Source organism: Ranitomeya imitator, chromosome 2, assembly GCF_032444005.1.
Source record: "Ranitomeya imitator isolate aRanImi1 chromosome 2, aRanImi1.pri, whole genome shotgun sequence".
Lineage (NCBI taxonomy): Eukaryota > Metazoa > Chordata > Amphibia > Anura > Dendrobatidae > Ranitomeya > Ranitomeya imitator.
This window is the reverse complement of record NC_091283.1, coordinates 188866910-188889983: the sequence shown is the minus strand read 5'-3', so window position 1 is coordinate 188889983 and position 23074 is coordinate 188866910. Positions and strand designations below refer to the sequence as shown.

General features: G+C 50.7%; 1 protein-coding gene across 7 annotated transcripts in view; it reads left to right on the top strand.

Moving 5' to 3' along the window:
- The window catches only part of HUWE1 (HECT, UBA and WWE domain containing E3 ubiquitin protein ligase 1), a 114017-nt gene that overhangs the window by 59153 nt on the left and 31790 nt on the right, over positions 1–23074 (top strand). For all 7 annotated transcript variants that reach the window (XM_069748374.1, XM_069748368.1, XM_069748371.1 and 4 more), the window contains 9 exons: positions 1883–2050; positions 2789–2937; positions 3023–3089; positions 3239–3459; positions 3539–3750; positions 3869–4051; positions 4142–4314; positions 14062–14207; positions 14301–14358. In XM_069748374.1, the coding sequence (XP_069604475.1) occupies positions 1883–2050; positions 2789–2937; positions 3023–3089; positions 3239–3459; positions 3539–3750; positions 3869–4051; positions 4142–4314; positions 14062–14207; positions 14301–14358 (1377 nt within the window). The remainder of the gene's footprint in view (positions 1–1882; positions 2051–2788; positions 2938–3022; positions 3090–3238; positions 3460–3538; positions 3751–3868; positions 4052–4141; positions 4315–14061; positions 14208–14300; positions 14359–23074) is intronic.

The following is a 23074-nucleotide window of genomic DNA, read 5'->3' as shown; positions in this document are numbered from 1 at the left end:
GGAGGTCTTCCATCAGATTTGTCTTCGATGGGGAACTCCGGATGTGGATCTCACGGCGTCTCGGATCAACAGGAAGGTTCCACAATTCGTCTCCAGGTCACGCGATCCTCTCGCAGTGGGCGTCGATGCTCTGGCCATTCCTTGGTCACAGTTCGAGATGCCCTATCTGTTCCCACCCCTTCCATTACTTCCCAAACTGTTGAAGAAGATCAAAGCGGAAGGGGTGCCGGTCATCCTGATCGCCCCGGATTGGCCCAGGAGAGCTTGGTTCGCGGAGCTCGTCAACCTTCTCGCGGACGCTCCCTGGTGCCTTCCAGACAGGCCCGATCTGCTGTCCCAGGGTCCGATCTGCCACCCGAATTCTCGGTCGCTCAGTTTAACGGCGTGGCTGTTGAGACCGCGGTTCTAAGAGCGTCCGGCCTTTCGGACCGGGTCATTCACACCATGATTCAGGCTCGAAAGCCTTCGTCTTCCAGGATCTACTACCGCACCTGGAAGGCCTACTTCCGTTGGTGCGAGTCCAACCGCGTGCCGCCTATGGTTTTTTCCCTGCCTTCTCTTTTGGCCTTCCTTCAGGCAGGACTGGATTCGGGCCTGGCTCTTAGTTCCCTGAAGGGTCAGGTCTCTGCGCTTTCCATCCTCTTTCAGAAGACCTTGGCCTCTCGGCCACAGATTAAGACCTTCTTTCAGGGGGTAGCCCACGCCGTCCCGCCGTACAGGGCCCCTGTGGAGGCATGGGACCTAAACCTGGTACTGGACGTTTTGAAGGTTTCTCCCTTTGAACCTCTTAGGGAGATTCCTCTATCAGTTTTATCTTGGAAGGTGGCCTTTCTTGTGGCCATCACGTCCATTCGCCGCGTTTCCGAGCTGGCGGCACTGTCTTGCCGCCCTCCGTTTTTGGTCATTCACCAGGACAAGGTGGTCTTCCGACCTCCACCTTCTTTTCTTCCTAAGGTGGTTTCCACCTTCCACCTCAACGAGGACATCGTTCTACCTTCCTTTTGTCCAGCTCCGACTCATCCTCTGGAGCGATCGTTGAACAAGCTGGACCTAGTCAGGGCAGTGAGGATTTATCTGGATAGAACATCCTCTTTCCGGAAGACGGATTCATTTTTCGTCATTCCTGATGGCACGCGCAGAGGCCAGCCGGCTTCTAAAGCGACTATTGCTCGCTGGATCAGAACGGCAATTTTGGAGGCTTACCGGGTCAAGAACAGAGTGCCCCCTCCTGGGATTAAGGCTCACTCTACCCGGGCAGTCGGCGCCTCCTGGGCGGTGCACCACAGGGCTTCCGCCCTACAGCTTTGCAAAGCGGCAACTTGGTCTTCCATCCACACGTTCGCCAAATTTTACAAGGTCCATACCTACGCATCGGCGGACGCCAGCCTAGGCAGAAGGATCCTGCAGGCGGCAGTGGTGAGTCCTCTGACCTGATGGAAGTCTGTTTTCCCGCCCTTGGGACTGCTTTGGGACGTCCCATGGTTCCTGTGTCCTCCAATGAGAGGCGATAAAGAAAACAGGATTTTTGGTTGCTTACCGTAAAATCTGTTTCTTGAAGCCTCCATTGGGGGACACAGCACCCTCCCAATGTTTTTGTTATATGTTCTCTGACTGTTCTCACGTTTACAGTTCTCAAGTTTGTGGTTATGGTTTTTCAACCTTGTTCTTTCTCCTACTGCTTTCTCACTAACTGAAGAGTTTAATGCCAGTCGGTGGGGTGTACACTGCAGAGGAGGAGCTAATTTTTTTATTTGCATAGTGTCAGCCTCCTAGTGGCAGCAGCATACACCCATGGTTCCTGTGTCCCCCAATGGAGGCTTCAAGAAACAGATTTTACGGTAAGCAACCAAAAATCCTGTTTTTTTTTTTTTCTTTCCTCCAGCATCCGATGATGAGTTTGAGAATCTGCGGATCAAGGGTCCTAATGCCGTACAGTTAGTTAAGACCACGCCGGTGAAACCATCTACTCTTCCGGTCATCCCTGATACAATAAAGGAGGTTATCTACGACATGTTGAATGCTCTGGCAGCCTATCATGCTCCAGAAGAAGGTGCAGTATTTAAAAAAAAAAAAAAAAAAAAAAAACCTTTACTAAATCAAGTGTTTTCTGCTGCAGAGTCTGTGTGCCTCCTTCACATAGCTGGCTGTCCTGCTTTTTCTGACATAGATCCAACAGCACACTGTCGGAGCTGACCACATCTACTCACCACCTCCTTTCTCTCTGTTTGAGGATGTAGATAGCAGACCAGAGAGGTGAAGGTATCCAAGTTTTGAGGGAGGGGGAGATGAGGGGAAAGCACACACAAGGCAGTGCACAGAGTAAAAGTTGTGAATATGTGTGTAAAGGAGGCAAGAACTCACAGCAGACTCCCAACGGACTGCACTACTTCATGAGTTGTAGAAAGAGAAATTGGTCTGGGAATGAAGGTGTGCTGATACACGAGACCTAGTGAAGAAACTAGAGTTCAAATCCAACGTATTACTGAAAGGGACACTCACACTTTGTAAGTCTGCTCTGAAAATGTATGAAAGATGAAATTAAGATTGCAGATTAAAACTTAGTGCAGGTTTTTTTGTTTTGTTTTTTTACCAATGACTTGTGGAAAAAATCTTTTGTTCCCCTGTCAACAGTGTGAATATCCTTCAAAGCCTACACTCTAAAAAAAAAAATAAAAAAAAAAAAAATAAAGAAATGCTTTGAAGCATTTTGGCTCTATTACACTATCCTTTGTGTAAGTAATCAGTAGTCAGCAAATCTCATAGTTAGAACCATTCTCTTGTCTTGCAGTGACTGAGAAGACGGAGCAAAAACCTGTGGGTATGAACCAAGAAGTCAGTCAGATCTTGCAAGACATGGGTGATGAAGTTTTCCAGCAGTACCGAGATCTCACCAGACAAGGCAGTGACTTTGATCCCCAGGGTAGCTTTGCCATCAATGTAAGCATTCCTTATTCTTGTGCAACGTTTTATTTTTTTCTCCCCTTTTTTGTGCTGGTTCTGATTTTTGATGGTCTGTTCTTAGGCACGTGTCTTCACTGCTGACAGTTCATCCACAGAGACTCCACAGTCTGGGACCCCTCAGGGAGAAAGTAAGTGATCCATTCCCACCTCGGGGTGCTTGTGAATGGTTGTGTCTTTAGGTGCTTCGGGCTTATAGTTACGATGTCTGCCAATGTACTGAAGTTGGAATACAGTGCACCCCACTATTCAAATTCTCTAATGGGCACTCGTTTTACAGCAGCGCTGACTCCAGAGGAAAATCGTGAAGGTGGCAAAAAGGACAAAGAGGGGGACCGCAATTCAGAAGAAGGGAAACAGAAGGCAAAAGGCAGCAAACCTCTGCTGCCCACGTCTACTATACTTCGACTGTTAGCGGAGCTCGTCAGGTCTTATGTGGGTATTGCCACACTCATAGCGAACTACAACTACACGGCAGGACAATCTGAGCTCATTAAAGAGGTATGTGCAAGTCAAAACTTAACTTTACAGTTCATTTTTAGTTTCCGAGGGCATTTACTAATTTTATTAATCTTGACAGGATTGCAGTGTCTTGGCTTTTGTCTTGGATCATCTCCTGCCCCACACTCAGAGTGCTGAGGACAAAGACACCCCAGCCTTGGCACGCCTGTTCCTCGCCAGCCTGGCTGCTGCTGGCAGCGGTACTGATGCGCAGGTAGCACTGGTGAATGAAGTGAAAGCGGCACTTGGCCGTGCATTAGCAATGGCTGAGAGTACAGAGAAGCATGCTAGGTAAGGAAAGGAGGGTTTTTAAATTGGTTATCCAGCAACATCCACTGGGAGGTCGGTCTACTTCTTGCCAGGGGTCAAACGCTCTCAGAAAATATCATGCACGTTTCCTTTCTTGCAGATTACAGGCTGTGATGTGCATTATTAGCACCATAATGGAGTCCTGCCCATCCACGTCCAGCTTCTACAGCAGCGCCACTACGAAAACGCAGCACAACGGCATGAACAACATCATCCGCCTCTTCCTGAAGAAAGGTCTTGTTAGTGATTTGGCAAGGGTGCCTCATAGTCTAGACTTGTCCAGGTATCAACTGTAGATTCTAGAGCTGTGATTTTAGGGCTTGTCATCTTGTGTGTTTTCTCTTATAGCAGACTCTTATTTTAATTTCTGTAGTCCAAATATGGCAAACACTGTGAATGCGGCACTAAAGCCTCTGGAGACGTTGTCACGCATAGTGAACCAGCCAAGCGGTCTGTTTGGAGGCAAGGGCACGTCTGGAAAAAATAAGTCTGAGCAGGACACCCATGGAGCCCCCAGGGACCCAAACAGTAACCAACCAGATACAGGTAACATGTGCTAAAGTGTTTATTTTGCAATAAGATTTTGAGCTCTTACCGGAAAATCTCAGAGCCTTCATTGGGGGACACAGGAAACCATGGGGTGTATGCTGCTGCCACTAGGAGGCTGACACTATGGAAATAAAAAAAAATAAAAAAAAGTTAGGTCCTCCTCAGTAGTGTACACCCCACCGACTGGGGCCAAGCTGGTCAGTTAGTGCTGAAGCAGTAGGAGAAGCAACCTGGAATGGAATCCTTACAAAAAAAGCATGGGTGCTGTGTCCCCCAATGAAGGCTCTGAAAAAGATTTTAAGCTAAGAACCCCAAATCTTATTTTCTCCTTCGCCTCATTGGGGGACACAGACCATGGGTGTATGCTGCTGCCACCAGGAGGCTGACACTAAGTAACACAAAGAAAGTTAGCTCCTCCCCTGCAGTATACACCCTCCTGCTGGCCCCCAGCTAACCAGTTCTTGCTTAGTGTCCGTAGGAGGCACACGGACGGGTCTGCTATTCAGACCCAAAGATTTTACCTTTTTTCCTTTTTACCTTTTTACCTTTTACAATGGACGAAGGGGGCGACGGATTCTTTCATGGTCCGATCTCCCCCGAACCAACAACAGGCGAGCACGGGAGTTTCACCTCTCCGTATCCTCTCCTGCGACGTGGGAAGCCACTGCCTGAGCTGATTTTAGGGGCGACGGGCCTCTTCATGGGCACCGATCTCCCCCCTCCCTTATCAGACGAGCACTGGAGTTTCACCTTCAGTATCCTCCTCTGCAGCCAGGCCTATTGCCGGACATTCAGCCCTGTCCACCAGGTTTTACCCTCGGCTGTACAGAGGCACCTTCCAACGTGGCGTCCGAGCAGCCCCCACTGCATCACCACTGAAAAAGCGGATGATGGAAGGAGGCAGACGGTTCCTCTCCACCCCTCTTCTGCAGGTATGGTGGATGGAGGCTCCCCAACCCTACACCGTCCTATCTTCCCGGGCACAGCTCCTACCTGTACGGGGTAAGTGCACGTTAATAATTGACTTTTTTGGCGGTCATAGGTGGGCTCCATAGCGGCAGGGTCCCCACAGAGCTTCGCGGTCCCTTTCCCTTCAGTCCGCGGGTGCGCGCCGGCCAACTCTATAAATTTAGTCCCCGGCTTCGGCCCTGTTTAGGCCGCATTCCGGGAAGCCCCGCCCCCCGCCGGCTTTACTCTAGCGGCTCCGCCCCCCTATTCTGGCGCTTCTCGGGCAGGACGAGATCTCGGCGGCCATCTTCTCCCTGACCTCAGGAAGGGGCTGCGGAGTTTCCGGCCCCTAGTTCTTCTGGAAGGGGCTGCTGCCGGCGGTTTTCAGCGCTGAGGTCAGCGCTATTCCAGACGGGGGACTCAGAATCCCGGTAAGGTGAATCGCTCCCCTCCCCCACAAATCCGCACGTCCGTCAGCATAAAGGCACTAACATCACGGTTTTTAAATACTTGGGACCCGCATTCTCTGGGGCTCAGGTCCCCTGGTCTTTAAGTCTCATGCCCAGTAGCCGCTGGGCTTGTCTCATGCCCAGTAGTCGCTGGGCTTATAGGTGCATCCCCAGTCTTTTTCCATGGTTTTTCTCATAAACCCTTCACCAGATTCCCTGGTCTTAAGAGTTCCCTAGTGTAAAAGGGGCACATTACCAGCAGAGCCGGTCACCTTTCTCATAGTGCTTAATCAATTGAGCTCAGGAGCCTTCGCTGCGCCTATCCCGGCTCCTCCCAGAGTACCTAGTTCCCCTCCTGGGATTCCATCTCTGGCATTATCCTTTTAAAAGATGCCCCGGTCTTGTCCAGCATTCCTGGTCTTAAAGGAGCATGACCAGCATTCCCGGTCTTAAAGGCACACGACCACACATGACAAGTATGCCCTGGCCTTAAGGGCACGTGACCAGCATGCCCTGGTCTTAAAGGTACGTGACTAGTATGCCCTGGCCTTCAAAACACGTTACCAGTATTTCCTGGTCTTAATGACTCATGACCAGTATGCCCTGGTCTTAAAGGCACGTGACCAGTACTCTTCGGTCTTAAACGCTAGGGACCAGTATGCCCTGGTCTTAATCTCCCATGACCAGTACGCTCATGACCAGTATGCTCTGGTCTTAAAGGCACATGACCAGTATGCCCTGGTCTTAAGGCGTTTGTCCAGCATGCCGTGGTTTTTAAAGGTGATCAGTACACGGGGACTTCTACTCTCCTGCTTTTAAAGGTACTCGACCAGTATGCCCTGGTCTTAAAGACACGTGACCATTATACCCTGGACTTAAAGGCACATGTCCAGTATGCTCTGGTCTTATAAACACATGACCAGTATGCCCTGGTCTTAAAGGCACATGTCCAGTATGCCCTGGTCTTATACGCAAATGACCAGTAGGCCCTGGTTTTAAGGGCTCATGACCAGTATGTCTTGGACTTAAAGGTGCATGTCAAGTACGTCCTGTTTCTTAAAGGCACATGACCAGCAGGCCTTGGTTCTTGATGGCACATGACGCACATGAACAGTATGTCCTCCTCTTAAAGGCACAGGACCAGTATTCCCTGGTCTTAAAGGCGCATGACCAGTATTGACTGGCCCTAAGAGCACATCAGCAATCCTAAACTGGTTTCCCTAACTGAACTCTGGAGCACTCAACATGCTCCCTCTTCTACATTAGGAGTCGCCGGCTAGCAGGGGCCGCAAGTATCCTTGAATAACGTACAGGTTCTACAAAACGGAAGTTTTCTTTTCCTGATCTCTCCCCCATGTTTGGTTGAGAACAATGCGAAATATGGATCGGATATTGCCTTGATTTGCCAGAGCCTCTGAGAAAGAGGGACTCTCTCTCTCTCTCTCTCTCTTTATATCATCAACAGTGGGACGGACGATGCACTGGACAGAAGCCTCTAAGCTGGATGCCATACCGGGTCGGATTTTTATGGTAACGGGTCCTTTAAGGGGCTCCGATTTCCGCCCACACTTTCAACAGACGAGCATATGGATTGTCGCCTCCGTGTATCCTCTTCTGCATTTAGGCTATTGCCAGACATCTGCCCTGTCCACTCGGGGACTTCTACTCTGAGGAGGTACGGAGGCACACATTTTTGGCGTCCAAGCACCCCTCCCTTTGTATCATCGCTATTTAGCGCATGATGCAAGAAAGCGGACGATTCCTCTCCACGCCCCTGTTAAGAGGACGGTGGATTGAGGGTTCCTTTTTTTCTACTCTGCACGTCGATGGCTAGAGACCTGCTGGTCGCAGTCCCGTATTCTGTCTCTTGGCCGACTATCCGGGTTGTATTTCTTGTGGTATACCTACTGGTATTCCTGCCCGATGTATCATTTTTTTTTTTAAATTACCACAGACGGTCGGATAGCAAACCTAGCTCGTTCCGTCTTGTGGTTTCGGGTTCAGCGCTTTTCCCTTCCTTAGCCACCACATGGGTGGCTTGACCATGGTCTCCTGGTCAGAGACCTTAGCTACTTTGTTTCAACAGTATAGCTGGCCAATCTAATTTTCTGAGCGGGAGACTAGCAGGGATCGTATCTCCTCTACAGACCCAACCAGCAGTGGAAGCATTGTCCAGGATAGTCTAGATCTAGGGATCTTGGTTCCAAAAATGGAGGGAATGTAAAGTGTCACCATTCCTGGACTTCAAACTTCTAACAACCTTTGTCAAGGTCCTCCCCTTTTTCCGATGGAGTTTCTCCGCTCAGCCATTACTTCATCAGAAAGAGGTGGACTTTTCTGGCATCCTTAGTCTTTCGGGAGTCTTACCCTCACATGCCTATTTCTCCCCGCTACAACAATCTCTTCAAGGTCAGCTGATGGGGGAAACATGGGTTCTATCCCCAGTGAAAGTAAATTTCTTCCTTTCCATTTGCGAACAGCATTTTCTAGTCACGACCTTGTCCTCCGGCCTGGCTACCACACCAGTGTGGTCGCAAGGGTCATGTCGGTTGTCGTGTACTTCTTGCATCATAGAAGCTTGGTCGTCCTGCTCTTTTTGGTCGACTTTGTAGCTGCTGTTCTAGGACTACGCTGAGTCGTCTATATCTCTTGCAATACCCTTTCTCTGGGCTAGCAGCTAAACTTAGACAAGTTTCTTTTCCTCTTTCCCAGTTCAGCAGATCCTTTTTTCAGGATGATCCTGCCCCGCAGGATGGTTTTTTCTCTCTCGAGTCAAGCTCGTGGTTCTTCAACAGAGAGCTTGCGCACTTCATATCTCATTCCCTCGGTTCATTCAATTCGCTAGGAGGGTTCTGAGGAAAAGGACGACAATGGAAGCAGTTTCCTTCGCTGCGCCCTTTTTTTTTTTTTTTTTTCTGCAGATCTATCAGGCTTTCAAAGAGTATTCTCTGAGCTCCTTCCTCTCCCAGAGCCTTCTCCTGGTCCAATGGTCATTGGGGAATTCCAAGGCCAGTCTTCTTCCGATCTTTTCCCTGGAGTTCTGAACAGTACGTCTAATCCTGCAGCAGGCCCACTGACTTTAGGCGGGTCTTCGGTTTACCCACAGTCAAGCGCCATGGCCCAGGCACCTCTCTCTGACGAGCCGAGATCTTTCATTCAGGGATCTCACCAGTACATATCCCTGGAGTAGTGCTCTGGGCAGCACACATGTTCAGCCGTCAGGGTTCCTCCTCTAGTGAGTGGGAACTTCATTCGGAAGTCTTCCATCGGATCTGCCTTCACTAGACTTCTCCAGATGTAGGTCAGATGGCGTCCAAGCTGAACGCCTATGTGCTCCGGTTCATGGTTTGGCCTTGACTTTCAAGACCATCGCAGTGCATGCTCCACTCTTCCATGGGACCAATTTCTATAACTCCTCTTCTACTTCTTCTGAGATCTTTTCGGAAGCAGGAAGGGCTCCAGGGATCCCGGGAGAACCGCACTGACCATGTCAGGGTTTTTCTCGCTTGCTGTTCTTCTAGTTTTCCGTCTTATTGCGACAAATCTGGGAAGATGGACTTTCTTGCAGAGAGCCTTAACCTGTAGTTCTTCCCTACCGCGTACCGTTAGATCCGTGGGACCCTAATGATCCTCGGCTTTTTACAGTGGACTCCTTTTTTGGACCCGGACAGCCTTCACTATCAGGGAAGGTCTCTTCCCTTCTTTCTTTGCGTTCTTCTACTCCTGATGAGTCTTCGGAACTCGACGTTCTGTTCTTTGTCTTTTTTCCTTATTACCTCAAGGCAGGGTTGCCCTCAGGACATCCCCTTCCCTCATTGCCAAGGTGGTATTGTATTCCCACTGTTGCAGGGGAATCGTTCTCTCATCTCTTTCGGCTCCGATCCACACACCTCGGAAGGGATCCTCTATAATCTGGAAGGAGTGAGTGCTTCGAGTGGGTACGTATCGAGAATGGCGTCCTGCCAAGGGTTGGACGCTTTACTTGGCTTTCTCGATGGTAAGTAGGCTTCCTGACAGTCGCAGGAAGGGTCTAGCCGTTTCTTCGGCCAGGTTAGCCTGGTGGATTGTTTTCTCCATCCAGGAGTCCTTCCGAGCTAGATGTCAGCCTATCTCCCTGTCTGAGGGCTCTAGGTTCCAGACTTCGGCAAGCACGACCGCAAGCTTGTGAACTCCTCCAGTCCGCATACATTCTTGAAGCACTTTTATTCACATACTTCCACAGATGTGAGTCGGGGCAGGCGGACCTTGCAGGCCGCGGTGGCGCACTTGTAAGTAGCGGTTACACGGCCTGATCTGATGATGTCCCCACCCAGGGACTGCTTTGGGACGTCCCATGGTCTGTGTCCCCCAATGAGGCGAAGGAGAAATAGGGATTTTTGTGTACTCACCGTAAAATCCTTTTCTCCGAGCCATTCATTGGGGGACACAGCTCCCGCCCTTAGCTTATGCTTTGTTTTTATCTTTTGATATTTTTATACTCTCTTATATAATGTGACATGCTATACGTTTATATGTTGCTATTGATCTCCTACTGCTTTTGCACCGAACTGGTTAGCTGGGGGCCAGCAGGAGGGTGTATACTGCAGGGGAGGAGCTAACTTTCTTTGTGTTACTTGGTGTCAGCCTCCTGGTGGCAGCAGCATACACCCATGGTCTGTGTCCCCCAATGAATGGCTCGGAGAAAAGGATTTTACGGTGAGTACACAAAAATCCCTATTTCCTCTATCGCTTCATTGTGGGACACAGGAAACCATGGGACGTCCCAAAGCAGTACCCAAGGGTAGGAAGACTACAAGAACTAGTCAAAACACAAGCAGAGGCGAGAATCGCAGGATGGAGACAGGCCTCTGTAGTATGGAGAAAACATTACTACCCAGGTGAAAAAAAACGCCAGGAAGGCAGAAGGAAAAGCAAAAATATAACCAAGAGCAACAGCTTAGAGAGCTACCATTAGGAACCCAAGAAAGAATGTTGCTGGAGGCCGTTCGTCCAGATGCCGAGAGACGTAAGGAAGATAAAAGATGATTCTCCAAACACAAACAGGGAGTCTGAGCGTCCGAAGAAACTATTCTCGACAGAAGGAACACTGAGACGTACTTTGTCCAGCTATCAAGGAATCCAGAAAAATTGCTAGAAAGAGAAGGGATGCAGAATGACCACCACCATGGGCAGGCAACCCCAAAGACACCTGGGTAGCCGCTAGGAGTCAAGGAAGCGTGCACTCCCCACTGAAAAAACGAACCAACTAAAAGAGAAACTGGTTTCCCTGAAAGGAAAACTGAGAAGCGGCCCCAAGGGGGTTAAGTGACAACTAGGCTCAGGAACCCACCCAAGGAGGAGAGAAAATGGCAAATAAAAAGGGGGATTCCCTGCATAGGTCGCATTTACGCCTTGACTGGAGGAATCTGAGTTTGGATGCTGTGGTTCAGTAGCAGACCGTAAAAAGGACGGGAACAGTTAAGCTGAAATAACAAAGAAAAACTTGAATGTAGGCTACTGTGAACATACTGGAGAGCAAAATGCTGAGACCGTACTGAAGTGAACCTCATGTCGTACCCTGGATATCTTCAGAGCGATGCAGGCTCTGTTTCATTGACAAGCGGCTTGGGGAAAAAAAGAATAGTCTTAAGAGACACCCCCTTGCCTGTCGAAGTAGGTAGACCGACATGGACAACTCCACAGACTCAGATCAATCAGGAAGCTAAACTCAATCGTACTGTGATGAGGATGGTCATAAGGGACTATGGAAATAGTTGTCTAGATGGCATTGGAAAGCACAATAGTAAATGAATAGTCAAACTCGAACAGAAAGATGGATACCGCCCTACTCCGAACAGGGAGGAAAAGTCCATGAAGAACTGTAGTATGCCACGTCACACGTGATAAGAGACCAGACAACTCCATGGAAAGTTGGCCATTGGAAGGAGCACATTGACTGACAAAAGGAATAACCTTCACTATGACGTCATGGGCAACCTTATCGTTCCTGGACCAGCTGGGACAGTGCGAGGATTCTCGTGTGGGGACCTGCTTACTTAGGTATGAGTCACAACATAACGGAAGATAACGGTGAAAAAGTAATTGTCAAAATACTAATAAGAATACGATTCTTGCCGAAGGAAGAAACTTGTTTTCACCATGCTCCTCATAGGATCCAGGCCTGGTGTAGCCTTCGTATACTGGTCGATGCTTGGGCATAGTAAGATCCAATCCCTGTCACAGGGAGGAACTTGTTCCTGTTACGTTTGGAAATCAAATCCCGGAATTGATAGACTCTTGTGCTCAAGGCTTCATCCGGTTGCTTAAGAAAGAGGGCCCGACCCTCTTTGGAAGAAGCTGGTCAGGTTTTCCCGTTGCCAGCAAGTTCCCTATGAGGGACAAAGACCTTAGGAGCTGTTCTCGACAGTCTAAACGAAACCGCCTGTTCTGCAGGTTCTGTAGCGGCATCTGTAATGTTGAGGGTCTTGTTGACAACCACAATAAGGCTCTGGACCATGTCTCATATTAGAGGCCTGATCAGAATCCGGGTCCGAGTAATCCTTGGACATGACATCCGAACCCACCACGGCTGACTCCGGAGAGGAGGATCGGAAAGATGTCCGCTGGAAGAGGCCAGGAGGAGAGCGGGAGGAAGACCTAGAACGATGCTCTTTCCTAGAACTCTTACGGCCCCTGTTGGAAGGCATTGCCGGAGAATCCTGCGATATGCTGGCGACTGCGGAATGAAGGATAGACAATTTGTCAATAATGGACACCAGGGTCTGCAGTCTGCGACACCTTGGTGAGGTCCGCTACAGAATGTGACAGAGGGGGAACCCACACTGGGGTAGGAGGACCACTCACTCTGGGAGCAGTAGGGGTACTCCTGGGTAGCAGGGGAGTGGGAGGGTGCTGAAGAGTTTGCATTTAGATGAAGAGCAAGCAAAGTGCCTGACGAGCAGAGAAAAAGAGGCAGGAGGGCGAGAGCACACTCCTTCAGAATTAGGCATGATAGACAGCATACCCACTAACTTAATGCCAGAAGGTTAGGGGACAGAAAGAAATATGCTGAGGAGTGTCAGTCTGCAGAGCAGAACTACTCGCAGGAAGATGTGGGTCCTGAAGCCTACTTCCAGGAGGTCCGGGAAATAAGCAAAGTGATGTCGAGTTCCCTGCAGAAAGGTGCCACCTTCTGGGACCAGATGCCTGAAAATGGCGACCACATGGAGGAAGAGGAGGGCCTACTGAGGAAAAGTGTGAGCAAAATACGAGCCACTGAAGAGAGAAAAGGGGGTGTTACCGAAAAGGCCGACACACTGAGGCTGCTGAGGGGAGCTAACTGCCGCAGCTAAGAGGGAGCGTGACGGGGGAAGGAACCCACCCAAAGCTGCCAGGAAAAGGAGGCGGAGTTGACCGCCGGACACAGAAGAGGAGGCAGACCAGTCACAGCAGAAGAAAGCCCGCCGAGGTGAATGAGGGGGCGTACCTGTGGTGGGTGGGAGAAAAAGCCCGCCGAGAGGAGGCGGAGCTAACCGCTGGGACTAGGCAGCGCTTAAGCCAGGGCCTAGATTTAGAAACGCTGAGCAGGGGATGATAGCGCAGAGGCCCAGAAATTACCTGTAAGGTAACCTTGTGCCCCCAATGTGGCTGGAAATAAAAGGGAAACAGGCCCCATATAGAACATTATAGGTCTATGCAGAGAGATAAAGAATAAGAGGATTTGGGGGGAGAGAAAAACCTCCTACATACTACCATTTACCGTATTCACCTAGTGTTCACTTCTTTATCTTCTTTTAACTTTTCTATCTTTTTCTTCTTCATGATCTTCCTATTTACCAGAGTCTTCTCCTCCATCACATCTGGAAAACCTGATTGAGAGAAGAAAGATGTACCTTTCCAGAAGATGCGTCAGTGCCTCCTAAAACAGACAGGCTCTGGTGGGCGAGGGGGTAGGAGACAGGACCAGGACCGATGTTCAGATCACCTACACACTCTTCATGTGTTAGGGGCTGGGGTCCTGCTGGATAAATATGAGGATACGGGGTGGCAGTACACGCCGTACTGTCTCTACATGGGCGTACAGTTGTGACTGTTCACATTGTATTCCTCCAGAGGTAAGGGAGAAGATCCATCTGAAAAAGAATAGACATTACTGGAAAATGACGAAAACCGAGGTAGATATGGATCTAGTGAAAAAACCCGTGTCCACCTCCTACTGACGCTGAGCTAAAACTGGCCTCGGTCGGTGCGGTGTAGACCACTGAGGACACCCATGGTTCCTGTGCCCCCAAATCAAGCAATTGAGAAACACGTTTTTTTTTCTGTAATTCCAAAACTTATACGGTTTACTTATCTATCGGTCGTTTAGGGGAAACAGGCGCTGAAGCTCAGGAGGAAGATGCAGATGTTTCTCAGGCTGAAGTGGCAGATGGAGATATTATGGACGGGGAGGCAGAGACAGACGCTGTGGTAATTGCAGGGCAGCCAGAAGTCCTAAGCACCCAAGAGATGCAGGTGAGAATACTCGGGCATTTGCATGAACCTCCTCTTCTATCTTTAGGTATATTTGTATTTATTCAACTATTTTTTTTATTTAATTTTTTTTAGGTGGAGACTGAGTTAGAAGATCTAATAGATGAGCTGCTGGAGCGAGATGGGGCTGCAGGTATATATATATATATATTTTTTTTTTAGGGGGGTTATTTGCCGTATGAATTGTTTAAACCAACCATATACGTGAGATGGCTACAGTGATCTACACCTCCATAAACATAGCGCTCAGGCCGGCTGAAGATACACGTTGTCACAGATTCCACTCCATGCTGTCACTAATTCTTTGCGTGCCCGCACGTGACTTGGGGTTGCACCTGCAAGGGTTTATCTCCCCACTCTGTCCAGCATTCAACCTCTGTCCTATGCTGTAATGGGAGCATAAATCACACACCGACCCAGGCCACACACCCGCTCATACACGCTGCCACCACTCGCCAAATACACTGGTGATGAGTCTCGGGAATATTACTAATACTGTCTACCACTCATAAGGCTCACGCACCTTAGGCTATGGATTCTTTAGAACATTCAGGGTTCAGCTGTTAAAGTTTTATGCTTTAATACAAAAAGGTTCAGTGCTTACAGTAAACAAAAAGATATAAAAATATGGTAATAAAAAGACATACAGCTATGCAAAACAGTATAAAATAAACAGGAGAAAACTTACAGAAATAGCTAACTTGTAGTCTGCTTCTGCTCCCTGAGGTGGGGTGAATATGGACATCACATCAGCTTCCCAGGCTGCCCTCACATGTGAACAATGTTGAATGTATACAAGCCAAATTTATAGTCACCCTGGAGGTCAGATTTCTAGACCAGCCCCTCAAGTTGATATTCTAATTACTTGTTTTTGATTGGACTACGGCCGTGCTCCCAATGAATATAATATTTTCTCTGAGATCCTTTGTGTAAAGCTTCCCACAGATAGATGGTGTCGGGCTGTAATTGACATCTCTCTTCAAAGAGCTAGGAGGTGTAAAATGTTCCCTTTCTTCTTGGTTCCCAGCACGACCCCCTGGTGAGATTGGAGACAGAAGTCTTCTGTCTCGGGAAAATACATATTAAGGCTGCCATCACATTACCAGTATTTGGTCAGTATTTTACATCAGTATTTGTAAGCCAAAACCAGGAGCGGAACAAATAGAGGAAAAACAGGATTTTTGGTTGCTTACTGTAAAATCTGTTTCTTGAAGCCTCCATTGGGGGACACAGGAACCATGGGTGTATGCTGCTGCCACTAGGAGGCTGACAATATGCAAATAAAAAAGTTAGCTCCTCCTCTGCAGTGTACACCCTACCGACTGGCATTATACTCTTCAGTTAGTGAGAAAGCAGTAGGAGAAAGGAAAAAGGTTGAAAAACCATAACCACAAACTTGAGAACTGAAAACGTGAGAACAGTCATAGAACAGATAACAGAAACATTGGGAGGGAGCTGTGTCCCCCAATGGAGGCTTCAAGAAACAGATTTTACGGTAAGCAACCAAAAATCCTGTTTTCTTTATCGCCTCTCATTGGGGGACACAGGAACCATGGGACGTCCCAAAGCAGTCCCTAGGGCGGGAAAAACAGACTTCCATCAGGCCAGAGGACTCACCACTGCCGCCTGCAAGATCCTCTGCCTAGGCTGGCGTCCGCCAAAGCGTAGGTATGGACCTTGTCAAATTTGGCGAACGTGTGGATGGAAGACCAAGTTGCCGCTTGCAAAGCTGTAGGGCGGAAGCCCTGTGGTGCACCGCCCAGGAGGCGCCGACTGCCCGGGTAGAGTGAGCCTTAATCCCAGGAGGGGGCACTCTGTACTTAACCCGGTAAGCCTCCGGAATTGCAGTTCTGATCCAGCGAGCAATAGTCGCCTTGGAAGCAGGTTGGCCTCTGCGCGGGCCATCAGGAAAGACGAAAAGAGAATCAGTCTCTCGGAAAGTGGACGTTCTATCCAGGTAGATCCCCACTGCCCTGACGAGGTCCAGCTTGTTCAACTATCGCTCCAAAGAATGAGTTGGAGCTGGACAAAAGGAAGGTAGAACGATGTCCTCGTTGAGGTGGAAGAGGCGGAGGCCTGAGGACCACCTTGTCCTGGTAGATGACTAAGAACGGAGGACGGCAAGAAAGAGCCGCCAACTCGGAAACGCAGTGGATAGAAGTGATGGCCACAAGAAAGGCCACCTTCCAAGATAGGACTAACAGGGGAATCTCCCTGAGGGGCTCACAGGGGGAAACCCTCAGAACGTCCAGTACCAGGTTTAAATCCCATGAATCCACAGGGGCCCTGTACGGAGGAACAGCGTGGGCCACTCCTTGAGGAAAGGTCTTAACCTGTGGTCGGGAAGCTAAAGTCTTCTGAAAAACAAAAGGATGGAAAGCGCAGAGACCTGGCCCTTCAGGGAACTAAGGGCCAGGCCCGAATCCAGTCCTGCCTGAAGAAAAGCAAAAATGGAAGGCAGGGAAAAAGGACATAGATGAAACACGGTTGGACTCGCACCAATGGAAGTAAGCCTTCCAGGTACAATAGAAGATCCTGGAAGGCGAAGGCTTCCGAGCCTGAATCATGGTGTGAATCACCCGTCCAAAAGGCCGGACGCTCCTAGAACTGCGGTCTCAAAAACCACGCCGTTAAAAGGAGCGACCGAGAATTCGGGTGTCAGATCGGACCCTGAGACCGCAGATCGGGCCTGTCTGGAAGGCGCCAGGGAGCGTCCGCGAGAAGTTGACGAGCTCCGCGAACCAAGCTCTCCTGGGCCAATTCAGGGCGATCAGAATGACCGGCACCCCTTCCGCTTTGATCTTCTTCAACAGTCTGGGAAGGAATGGAAGGGGTGGGAACAGGTAGGGCAGCACGAACTGTGACCAAGGAATGGCCAGAGCGTCGACGCCCACTGCGAGAATCGCGAGACCTGGAGATGAACTGCGGAACCTTCCTGTTCATTCGAGACGCCGTGAGATCCACGTCCGGAGTCCCCCATCGAAGACAAATCTGATGGAAGACCTCCGGCAAGGACCATTCCCCTGCCGCGAGGCCCTCGCGGCTGAGGAAATCGGCGGCCCAATTGTCCACGCCGGGGATATGCACCGCGGATATCGCCGGAACTGTTGCCACTGCCCAGAGGATGATCTTGGATACCTCGGCCAAGGAGCTCCGAGGCCCCCCTTGATGGTTGACATATGCCACCGCCGTGGCATTGTCCGTCTGGATTCGAATTGGAATACCCCTAAGAATCCTTTTCCAGTGACGAAGGGACAGAAAAATGGCCCGGATCTCGAGGACAATGATCAGCAAGGTTGCCCCCTGCACCGACCAGCGGCCCCGTACAGTCAGGTGGCGAAACACCGCACCCCAGCCGAGCAGGCTGGCGTCCGTCATCAACACCTGCCAGGGACTGGAAGGATCTCTTGTCTTTGGGAAGAAAGACCTTCCTCTGAGTGTCGAAGAGCACGCCCAGAAAGATGATGTGTTGAGGAATAAGGCAGGGCTACTTCCGGTTGACCGGCCACCCGAAACGGGCTAGGGTGTCGACGATGGACAGGCTTTCCTGAGCCTGAGAAAAGGACAGAGCCTTGATGAGGATGTCTTCGAGGTATGGAAACAGAACCAGGCCTCTGACCCTCAAGATGGCCGTCAGCACCGCCATGATCTTCATGAAAACTCTTGGGGCGGTTGCAAGACCGAACGGCAGGGCGACAAACTGAAAATGTTCCTGAAGCACTGCAAACCGCAGGTCTCGGTGATGTCCCGGAAATATCGGAACGTGGAGGTATGCGTCCTGAATATCTATGGAACACAGAAATTCCTGAGCCTCCATGGAAGCAATTACTGAACGAAGGGATTCAATCCTGAAGTGCTTCAGACAAACTCTCCTGTTCAGTAATTTGAGGTCCAGAATGGGACGCACCCTGCCGTTTTTTTTCTTTTTTTTTTTTTCGGTACCACAAAAAGGTTGGAATAGAAACCTGTGAACCGCTCTTTTTCTGGGACGGGAACAATTACCCCGGCTTTGAGGAGAGAAGTGATGGCTGCAAAGAAACCTGGAACTAAAGCGGGATCTCTTGGAGTTCGGGATTCTAAGAATCGATCCCGGGGTCGAGAAACGTACTTTATCTTGTATCCGAGGATACAACTTCTCTGACCCATGCGTCCTCTACTGAGGAGATCCAGACGTCCCTGAAGAAGAGGAGACGGCCGCCCAGCCGGGGAGGTGGGATGTCGACTAGCCGAAAGTCAGGCCGAGGTGGTTCTTCCAGTCCTGGAGGGTCTACCCTGGGAGTAGCGAGGACGCCAGGAAGGAGTGGGCCTAAAGGATGCCGCCTTCTTCTCTTGGCGTGCCTGTGGCCTTTGATGCTGCTGGGAGAAGGAGTTTGATGCCGCGAAGCGACGAAAAGGCCGAAAAGACCGAAATTGACGTCTAAAGGAGAGGCGACGAGGCTTGGCCTGGGGGAGAAGGGAGCCTGTGCCCCCAGTAGCGTCCTTAATGATTTGGTCCAGCTTAGAACCAAAAAGGACGAGACCCCTGAAAAGGCAGGCTGGTAAGGGACTTTTTAGAGGACAAATCCGCCTGCCAGGCCTTAAGCCAAACGGTCCGGCGGATGGCAACCGCATTGCTGGACGCCTGAGCCGCACAAGACGCGGCGTCCAGATAGGCTGAGACCAGATATTCACCCGCGTGAGAAATCTGGTTGGCAAGTCCTGCCAGCTGTCTGGAAGGAACCCCGTTCAGAATGCCCTGACGGAGCTGTTTGGCCCATTTGGATATGGATTTAGAAACCCAAGTGGAAGCAAAGGCCGGGCAAAGACTGGCTGCGGCAGCTTCAAAGGCTGACTTCTCGAAAGATTCTAAGACTATCGTTTAGAATCCTTCAGAGATGTTCCGCCGGACAGTGGGAGGACCGTGTTGGATAGTCTAGAAACCGGAGGATCCCCCAAGGGAGAAACCGTCCAATTAGCGGTGAGCTCCGGAGAAAAGAGATATAAAACGCCAAGTCGCTTTCCTCTCTGAAAGAGTCTGGTCGGGTTCTCTCTTTCTCTGGTCATAATCTCCTCGAATTCCGGGTGAGGAGCGAAAAACTTGGAAGGTGGTTTAGCCCATCTAAACGAAACCGCCTAGTCTGCGGGTTCCGTAGAGGACTCCTTGATGCCACACAGGTTAGATTTATCGCTCCAATGAGATTCTGAACCATCCCTCATGGTAGCGATCTGGTTGGAATCCAACTCCGAAACATGCTCCGAAGGCGCATCAGAGAACGCCTCGCCTGACTCAGGGGAGGAGGATCGGGAGGACGCCGACCGCAGAGGAGGACCGAGTGGCGAGATGGAGCGAGAAGAGGACTCAGACCGGCGTTCCTGTCTGGACCTTTTGCGGCTAGCAATGGAGGGCTCGGACGGAGCTTCCTGCGACCCGCTGGCTACTGCAAGGTCTGCAGGGGTAACCGATCCAGCACGGACACCAAAGTTTGAGACGCCAGAGTTAGATCGGCCACCGATTGGGACAGAGAGGAAGCCCAGCCTGGGATGGGGGTATCACTCTCGGGCGGATCGGCCGGGGGATCTTGGGAGCGGTTGGGAACAATCGGGTTGCTGCAGAGCCTGACAGAGCGGAGGCAGAAGAGGAAGAAGTAGGAGGACCCCCTTAGAGTTAGACATTTGCAAAGGTCCCTGAAGAAAATGCCACAGGGTTAGGGGACAGTGGGGCAGAGGGGGGTGTCAGTCTGCAGTGCAGAGCTACTCACGGCAGACGAAAAGCACAGATACCAGGATGCTGTAGGCCTGTAGGAAGATGCTGTGGATCTCCGGTGCAGATGGTGTGCTGTGCCCCCAGAAAGGATCGCTCTGCGGAGTTCTCCGGCGCAGGTGTGTGGCACGATAGAGAAAAACTCGTGCCCTGAGTGTCCGGCAGCCGGCGTGGAGGAAGGGGCGGAGCCAGTCGAGATGGTGCCGGTGGGTGGGGAAAAGCAGGGCACAGATTGTCGGGCGGGAGAAAGCCCGCCCGATGAAAAAGGAAGTGGGCGGAGCGCGGCACCGGAAGTAGGCCCCGGGAAAGCCGGGGCCTATATTAGAAGCCGGTGCCCGCTGAGAAGAACCCCCGCGGCTCAGACACTGCCCGGCAGAGCGGCGCGGAAGCCGCCGCATGAAGCAGAGAGCGCTGCCGCCGGTTAAGAGTCGCCGGAGTAGGCCCCGGAAAAGCCGGGGCCTAAATTAGGAGCCGGTGACCGGAGAGAAGATCCCTGTGGCGCAGACGCTGCCCGGCAGAGCAGCGCGGCATCCGCCGCATTTAAGAGAGGGAGCGCTGCCGCCAGTGAAGTCGCCGGAGTAGGCCCCGGAAAAGCCGGGGCCTAAATTAGGCGCCGGCGACCGAGGGAAGCAACGGTGCTGGCTGTGGAGGTGAGCGACGCCTGAGCGGCCGCCGCATAGAACTCTGAGGGGGGAACGCTGAGGGCAGGTGGTACGCCGCAAGTAGGCCCCGGGAAAGGCCGGGGCCTAAATTAGGAGCCAGCGACCGCTGAGGGAAAAGCTGCAGGCAGGAGTGTGCCGCAAGCAGGCCCCGGGAGGCCGGGGCCTGAAGGAAGAACGGCGACCGCTGGAGGAACGCGGTGGGGCATGGAAAGGTAGCGCGGCTGGCAGATAAAAAGCCACGTCAGAAAGAGCCACAGCGCAGGGAACGGGGAAAGTGCTGCAAATGCAGCGATGACCCCGCGCTGAGTCCTGGGAACACCTTTAGAAATACTCACCTAGTAAAATCCCCCGTCGTCTGCTACTAACCTTGAGAAGGTATCAGACGTCCATAGGAGCTGTGATGGACGTCCTCGTCTCCTACGACCGACAGGCTCTGGTAGGCGAGTGGGTGGGGGACGGGCCAGGACCGGACTTCTGAGCACGCTTGTGTGCCAGGCTCTTGGTCCTGCTGAGGGATCTATGAGGATACGGGGTGGCAGTACACGCCGTACTCATAGTCCGCCTTGTGGGACTACAGGTGTGACTCTTCACCCTGTATCCCTTCCGGAAAACCTGAAAAGAAACGACGCACATTGAGGTAGATAAGGGTCTAATGAAAGACCCGTGTCCACCTCCTACTGACACTAAGCTAAACTGAAGAGTATAATGCCAGTCGGTAGGGTGCACACTGCAGAGGAGGAGCTAACTTTTTTATTTGCATAGTGTCAGCCTCCTAGTGGCAGCAGCATACACCCATAGTTCCTGTGTCCCCCAATGAGAGGCGATAAAGAAAGTATAATAGAAACATATGCACCACTTCTGTATTTATCACCCACTCCTGGTTTTGGCTACAAATACTGATGTAAAATTCTGACCAAATACTGCTAGTGTGATGGCAGCCTAACACCTGGGTGAGACCTGCAGCCTTCAGGACAGATGTTACATTATTACTAATCACACAATAAACCTATACATAGTTCACTGCACACATATATATACCGTATATACTAGAGTATAAGCCGACCCCCCTAATTTTGCCACAAAAAACTGGGAAAACTTATTGACTCGAGTATAAGCCTAGGGTAGAAAATGCAGCATTTCCCGGTGAATTTCAAAAATAAAAATAGATGCTCCATACCGTTCATTATTGCCCCATAGATGCTCCATATACAACTGTGCTATATAGAATGCTCTGCACCGTTGATTATGGCCCCATAGATGCTCCTTATAATGCTGTGCCCCATTTATGCTCTGCACCTTTATGGCCCCATAGATGCTCCTTATAATGCTGTGCCCCATTTATGCTCTGCACCTTTATGGCCCCATAGGTGCTCCTTATAATGCTGTGCCCCATATATGCTCTGCACCTTTATGGCCCCATAGGTGCTCCTTATAATGCTGTGCCCCATATATGCTCTGCACCTTTATGGCCCCATAGATGCTCCTTATAATGCTGTGCCCCATTTATGCTCTGCACCTTTATGGCCCCATAGGTGCTCCTTATAATGCTGTGCCCCATATATGCTCTGCACCTTTATGGCCCCATAGGTGCTCCTTATAATGCTGTGCCCCTTATATGCTCTGCACCTTTATGGCCCCATAGGTGCTCCTTAGAATGCTGCTGGTGCTGCCATAAAAAAAAAATAAAATCACATACTCACCTCTCTTCTCAGGACGCCGGCGCTTTCAATAATTACCTGCTCCTCTGCGGCTCTGTCTCCAGCACTGACGCTCAGCAGAGGGCGCGCACTGACTATGTCACAGCGCCCTCTAACCTGAGCGTCACTGCTAGAGGACGCTGCAGACGGAGCCGTACCGGAGCGAGGAGCAGGTAATTATAGCGCTGCGCTCCCCTTACCTGCTGCGGCGCGGTCCCTGCAGTCCCTGGCTCCTCCGGCGCTGCAGATTCTTCCTGTAATTGAGCGGTCACTTGGCACCGATCATTTACAGCAATGAATATGCGGCTCCTCCCCTATGGGGGTGGAGCTGCCTATTCATTTCTGTAATGAGCGGTGCCATGTGACCGCTCAGTGCAGGAAGAATCTACAGCGCCGGAGAAGCCAGGGACTGCAGGGACCGCGCTGGGAGCAGGTAAGTATGATTACACAGCCCCCGCTGCCCCTCCCCTGCTGACACCCGGGTATATGACTCGAGTATAAGCCGAGAGGGGGACTTTCAGCCCAAAAAAATGGGCTGAAAATCTCGGCTTATACTCGAGTATATACGGTACATGTTTCACTACACACGTGTTTTCTTCTTGGGTATAGAAGAAAGCCATGGCCTTATTCCCACCCATTTACCCTGAAAACAAAAGAATTGGATGTTAAATTTTCAGCTAAGATCATCTGACGGAGTAGAGTCAAGAGCTTCCATAAACCAGATGGTCTGTCTGGCTGAAATCTGCGGGT